This window comes from Cebus imitator, unplaced genomic scaffold, assembly GCF_001604975.1.
Source record: "Cebus imitator isolate Cc_AM_T3 unplaced genomic scaffold, Cebus_imitator-1.0 Scaffold181, whole genome shotgun sequence".
NCBI classification, from domain to species: domain Eukaryota; kingdom Metazoa; phylum Chordata; class Mammalia; order Primates; family Cebidae; genus Cebus; species Cebus imitator.
Window position 1 is genome coordinate 995,207 of NW_016107496.1, and position 6,813 is coordinate 1,002,019.

Consider the following 6,813-nt stretch of genomic DNA (forward strand, 5'->3'; position numbering starts at 1 on the left):
AAAAAAAAAAAAAAGAACCTGTGCCCATAATGACATTTGCCTGGCAGTTGCCCACTTCAGGTTCACAAAGGGCTTTCACATTAACCATCTCCTTAGGTCCACACAATGGAGTAGGTAGACATTGTTATGACCATATTGTAGTATAACACTGAGGATCAGAAATATTACATGACTTGCCCAGCAGACACTTCCATCTAGCTGCCCTCGCCCATGACTGTGCAGCAAGGGACGCTGAAGAGGCAAAGGCTCCAGAACAGCCCCTCATAGCCGCTGCTCCTTTCCCAGTGGACACCATAGGCCCATTCCCCTAAGGCTGGCCCACGGCAAACCAGGGACTCTGGCAGAAGGGAGGGAAGTCACAGTACCTGTGGTGAACTCAGCAGGCTTCTTGAAGCGGGTCAGGAAGATGTGGCAGAGGAGGTACAGTGTTGCAAACAGAAGTGTTGAGATCTGTGGCAGAATGTGAGCTGGGATGAGAAGCTCTAACCTTCAGCATACTCCACAGCCCCAAGAGCCTCTCTGTTAATTCCCTGGCATCACTTCCTCAAGATAAGGCTCCATACTTCCAGGGGTTCCATCCGGAGCCTTACCTTGAGGCTGCGATCCCAGTGATTTCCCAGGTACTTCCTTCTAGTCAGGGCCCCAGGGGCCTCTAAGACAGTCCAGACAGGGGCTGCCCCATGCACCTGGGGAAACAGCACCATGCCCAGCCCTACAAGGACTTTCCTGGGAGAAAACAGCTTCAGCCCAACTCTGATTGGTAAATGGGTAAAAGAAAACTCCTAGAAACGCACAATGCACACTTATCTAAAACCGGCTACAGAACCAGAGGGAATTTACTCTGAGCACATTATTGGAAAGGGAAGCAGGTTTGAGGGAAGATGTCCGCATTGTCCTGGCACCCCATCGCTACCACACCCTCCTACCTCCACCCACATTGCTGCCTTGACCCAAAGTAGGTGTCATGTTTCTAGGCCAAGTCATAACTTCTATTCCATGCTTATTCAGGGACCCTGCAAGATCAGGTCTGCTCTGCACCAAACCAGAGCCTCATTTAATCCTCTACCCCTAACAGTGGGCTTTAGTTGGGGCCCAACATCTACAACGTTTCTAGAGCTGGCTGGACTGCCAAGTGGCAGTGATGGCAGAACTCGGCCAGGTTAATCTGCATATTCATTCCTACCCTACTCCAGGTAAGCTGCTACTGCCCAGAGGAGGACCCATTGGCCAACTTGGCTCTAATCAAGACCAGAGAGTGTTGACGGGGCATGGTGGCTCATGCCTGTAATCCCAGCACTTTGAGAGGCCAACGCAGGTAGATCACTTGAGGTCAAGAGTTCAAGACAAGCCTGACCAACATGGTGAAACCCTGTCTCTATTAAAAATATAAAAATTAGCTGGATGTGGTGGCGGAGGCCTGTAATCTCAGCTACTCGGGAGGCTAAGGCACGAGAATCACTAGAACCTGGGAGGCGGAGGTTGCAGTGAGCAGAGATCACACCACTGCACTCCAGCCTGGGCGACAGAGTGAGACTAGGTCTCAAAAAAAATCCAGAGAGTCTCAAGAAGAGAAGTTATTGTGTTTGAGACAGGCCAAGAGGACAGGATCAGTTTCATGGGTCTTCCAGTCTCCAAAAAGGGCTGACCCCACAGAGAATCCACATACAGCTATCTACACAAGGAGGGAAGAATCCACAGAGACGCAGGAGAACCATCGATCTAGAACAAAGTCATAGCTTTTGACATTAAGAAAGCAGAATAGAAGGAGCCACTCAGGGCAGGGGGTGATGGCTCATGCCTGTAATCCCAGCACTTTGGGAGGTCAAGGTGGGTAGATCACGAGGTCAGGAGTTTGAGACCAGCCTGGCCAATATGGTGAAATCCCATATCTACTAAAAATACAAAAATTAGCCAGGCATGGCAGTGCACGCCTACAGTCCTACCTACTTGGGAGGTTGAGGAAGAAGAATCGCTTGAACGTGGGAAGCAGAGGTTGCAGTGAGCCGAGATTGCGCCACTGCACTCCAGCCTGGGTGACAGAGTGACAGACTGAGACTCCGTCTCAAATAAATAAATAAATAAATGAGACACTCAGATTGTAGCTGTAGGATTTTTATAGCCTGTGTTCTGCCCTGAGCTTGCGTAATAGCCAGGAAGGTGAGAGGGCTCAAAAGGTCATGCTGAAGTTCCACGCAGTTACAGAGGAGGCTACGTTGTTCTCTAGCCTCCTGATGACAGCCAGGTGGGGGAGGTACCAGAAGTCTCCAGGCTGCCCTTAACCAGCTCATGGGACTAAAGGTATGGGGGAGACATCCAGGAGGCTGCTTCTGTCCAAGGTCTCATCCCTCCCTGTTCTCTAGGAATGTAAGCCTCTGGCCCAACACTGTCTCAAGGCCAGGGTGTGCCTCTGCAATATGCCCAACCCACCATGTGGACTGTCCACCAAGGAACACACGAGGAAGGCTTGCCAAAAGCATACTTCTACTGGAGTTGCACACACAGATTAATATACTTTCCAGTCCTCACAGATAAGAATAGAGCTAATTATGTCCTGGCTCAATTTACCCCTCCTCCAATCAGGCTGCCCAGGGCTGGCTAGAGCCCAGCCTGAAAAAAATGAAGGGAATGACCCCAACACTGGGTTCCCCCACTTATTAACATTTCTTTCTGTTTTTCCAAACCATTCCCTTTCTATTTAGTATTTGGGTATGAGGGTTGCCCCGGGGAGCTCTGGGAAAGGAAACAGAGAAGAAACCAGATAAGTGAGAATTCAAAGAAAGGCTGAGGAAGATAGGACTCCCTAAGCTTCACTGGGTACTCCTACCCCAGAAGTGGAGTCCACTTCTGTGTGGCAGGTTCAGCCGTCGCTCTAAGTGGCAGGGAGGGCGTAAGGAAGAGCAGCCAGGTACCCTCCGAAGCACAGGTTGGACCACTCACCGAGGAAACCCCAGAATGGCTGGGAGGCTGGGAACCCAGTCTTGCAGGGTTTCAAACAAACACTAGTGAGAAAGAAAAAGACGGGGGGAAAACTTGGTTGTTCCTCATCTCTACATATTAGAATCTACCCCAATAAGAGTCCTTTCTTCCAAAGCAGGAGACGACCCAAGTCCCCAGATTTCTGACAGCTGCCATCCCTACAACTCCCGTCTTTTCTGGAATCAAGCTCAGTGTGACGACGTCTCCCCTTCGTCCAACGTCAGCTGGGTTTGCCCTCAATCCAGTTTGAGTGCAAGCAAAGCCATCCTTTCCCGAGTATCAGACTAGGGCGGATTCCGCAGGCCCTGAGGGCCCGTAGACCCCCAACAGGAAGACGCGCGGGGTGAGTGGTGGGAGGGAAGGCCGGGGGAGGGGCGTGTGGGGAGGAACGGAAACGGCGGCCTTTGTTTATCGCGCAGGGACCCAGTTGATCCCATCTGGGGGTTCGCCAGCCGGGCACCCGCCCTTCTGCCCGGACTGAGGCCTCTGTCGCCCGCCACTGGTCCAGGCAGTTTGACGGCGCTCTGAAGCGCGGACCCCAACCTCCTCTCTCCCGCAACCGCCGCTTCTCCCCGCCGGGGCCCCGCACTCACAATGCACTCGCGGACCCTCTCGTGGAAGAGCTGTTCTCGCACCGATAGCACTTCATAGTCAGCTGCTTCCATACTCTGCTCAGCATGACTGGAGCAGAGAAGCCTCCGGGCCCGGGGAGGACGAGCGGGGAGGAAGCCGCCGCCGCCGCCGCCGAGCACCCGGACCCAGCCTAGGAGCCTTTCCTCGCAGCCTGCGACAGAAACTCGGAGCAGTCTGGGGCTCAGACACAGTCGTCCCCAAGCCCCGCCCTTAAAGGGGCAGGCACCACCCGCCTCGTTTTAAGTGCTCTGGCGTCCTTTTGCTCCCTCCCCTTTAAGTTAGAGCCGCCGTCAAGTTTCAACACAAACACCCGCCACTAGGCTCGCTATAGGGAAGCGCCCCGGAGGTTCCATCTTTTTAAAAGATTGAGTGACGACACAAGGGATGGGCGGGTTCCTTCCAGGGGGAGGAACTCATTGGCTCCTGGAGAGCTGCCGCTCATCGCTGGAAGAGCGTTGATAGGCTCGCCCCGTGAAGGAAGGTGGGATCTTTTGGGCCTACCGCTGCTCATTCTAAAATTGAGCAACTGTCTTTCTCATCTCGAAAAATGACGGTTCCTGGATTTCAGGAGCAGCCGGGATTTTAGTTTGACCTTGGTTAAATGAACCATTTGGATTAGTCCAGCCAGGCAGGATGTGAGGGTACCCTAGGGGTTTCGAAAGGTACCGCTGCCCGCTAACCCATGGTAGCAGTATTTTCTGTGTGTTTGTGTTGGGGTGCTCCTCCCCACACCCTCACCCTGCCTTCCTGCCGCCAGGAGTTTTCATTCAATCATTTTTGTGGAAGGCCTAGTGGAAGGCTAGATCAAATACTGAAAAATACTGGATAGAGATCTGTAGAAATATTCTGAAACTTTGTGAAGAAGTGCCCACAAGGATCGTTGAAGAGTGGGGCTGAGTCAAACATTAGCTAACCCCTTACTATGTGCCATTCACCTTATAGTCTTTATCTCAGCCATGTTACCCAGGCTGATCTGGAACTCCTAGCCTCAAAGTGCTGGCCCTCCCAAAGTGCTGAGATCACAGGTGTGACCCACCCAGCCCATTATCTGATTTTTAACATGACAACAACCCTTCAGAGGAAGGTATTGTGATTTGGCTTTTTATTTTTTATTTTTTTGAGACCGAGTTTTGCTCTTGTTGCCCAGATTGGAGTGCAATTTTGCAATCTCGGCTCACTGCAATTTCTGCCTCCTGGGTTCAAGTGATTCTCCTGCCTCAGCCTCCCGAAGAGCTGGGATTACAGGCATTCATCATCATGCTCATCTAATTTTGTATTTTTAGTAGAGACAGGGTTTCACCATGTTGGTCAGGCTGGTCTCGAACTCCCGACCTCAGGTGATCCGCCCCTCTCGGCCTCCCAAAGTGCTGGGCTTATAGGCATGAGACACCGCGCCCGGCCATGATTTGACTTTTACTTGTTCATGTTCTAGAGACAGTTTTGTTACATTGCCCAGGCTGTAGCACAGTGGCTATTGACAGGGGCAACCATGGCACACTATAGACTCCATCACCTGAACTCAAGCGATCCTCCTGCCAGGGCCTCCAGGGTAGCTGGGACTACACTTGTGTGCTACCAATCCTGGCTTTGCACATGCCCAAGTTCAAACATTTAAGGAATGCAAATTGCCTTCCTGTGGCCTTGGTACCTGTACTGTTTAGGAAGTACCACTGTCATGGAATTGAACCTTCTCTCTAAATTGGAGGGGATTCTTGGGAAGAAGAAAAAAAACTCCCACTGATGCTTGAAAATAAAATTCAGTGGCCGGGCGTAGTGGCTCACGCCTGTAATCCAAGCACTTTGGAGGCCAAGGCAGGCAGATCACCTGAGGTCGAGAGTTCAAGACCAGCCTGACCAACATGGTGAAACCCTGTCTTAAAAAAAAAAAAAAAGGCCGGGCGCGGTGGCTCACGCCTGTAATCCCAGCACTTTGGGAGGCCGAGGCGGGTGGATCACAAGGTCAAGAGATCGAGACCATCCTGGTCAACATGGTGAAACCCCGTCTCTACTAAAAATACAAAAAATTAGCTGGGCATGGTGGCGCGTGTCTGTAGTCCCAGCTACTCAGGAGGCTGAGGCAGGAGAATTGCCTGAACCCAGGAGGCGGAGGTTGCGATGAGCCGAGATCGCGCCATTGCACTCCAGCCTGGGCAATAAGAGCGAAACTCCGTCTCAAAAAAATAAAAATAAAATAAAAATAAAAATAAAAATAAAATTAAGTTAATAAATACATAAGAGGGGAGCAGTGTATAAACACATACATACCTTATATACTCGTCTTTGGCGATAGGAAGATAATGAGAGGACCTGAAGACTAGCCAGAACTAAAAGTGAACAGAACTCCCATGGGGAGAATGAGTAGAGACTCCCAAAGTGCTGGAATTACAGGCATGAGCCACCGCGCCAGGTGAACATAGCTAGCTGGGTCCTTGGATGCACTGCAAGGAAGGAAAGAAGAACACAGGGAAGTGGTTTGGGCTGACTATGTTTTAGGAACAAACATGAATGGATCAAAGCTGTGACCTGGAGGAGCTTGCAGCTTGTTAGGAGCTTGCAGCATCAAGGCTGCCCTGATGCTAAACCCTTCTAAGATATTTATTTCAACTATGAGAAGCCATGTGCTTCAGTAATTATTACTGAAACACATATCAAGTCTTGTAACTCCTCAAAACCCATCGCACTTAAAAATTCACCTGCCTAAAATAAGCCTACAAGGCCCTCAGAGATTGCAAAATGGTGGCCTTTGGGATGCATCAGACAGGCTGTTTGGTTTGGCTTAGTGTTTTTAACCATTTGAACCAAGATTTAAAAATCAGAAAATGACACATTAAAAGTTCACATTCCCACCTCTCTTATTTTTTTATTTTTATTTTTTGAGACAAAGTTGCCCAGGCTGGTCTTAACCTCCTGGGCTCAAGCAATCCTCTGGCCTCAGCCTCTCAAAGTGCTGGGATTAAAAGCATGAGCCACTGCGCCCAGCCCATATTCCCATCTCCTAAATAGAGGACATGGCAGAGTTGGGCAATAAGGACCTATGACTCTGTAGATGGGCCAGGATGTGTCCTAGGCTTCCACAACCCTCATCACTCAGCTGTACGCTGTACAAGTTTTTCCATTTACATTGTCAGCCTAGCTGTGTGCTTGAGTTTGTGGTCTGTGATCGAGTCCCTCTCTACTGCAACTTGGTATCACCTTCACCTTGGC

General features: G+C 50.5%; 1 protein-coding gene across 5 annotated transcripts in view; it reads right to left on the reverse strand.

The window, feature by feature from the left end:
- The window catches only part of LMBR1L (limb development membrane protein 1 like), a 13,660-nt gene extending 9,674 nt beyond the window's left edge, over positions 1-3,986 (reverse strand). For 2 of the 5 annotated variants that reach the window (XM_037744681.1, XM_017545726.2), the window contains exons 1-2: positions 3,570-3,986; positions 366-450 (exon numbers count right to left, since the gene is read on the reverse strand). In XM_037744681.1, coding sequence (XP_037600609.1) covers positions 366-450; positions 3,570-3,641 — 157 coding nt within the window. In that variant the 5' untranslated portion in view covers positions 3,642-3,986. Of the gene's footprint in view, positions 1-18; positions 451-3,569 lie in introns of all 5 variants that reach the window. The other 3 variants (XM_037744680.1, XM_017545727.2, XM_037744679.1) reach the window with 2 other exon arrangements.
- Between the last annotated feature and the right edge of the window lie 2,827 nt (positions 3,987-6,813).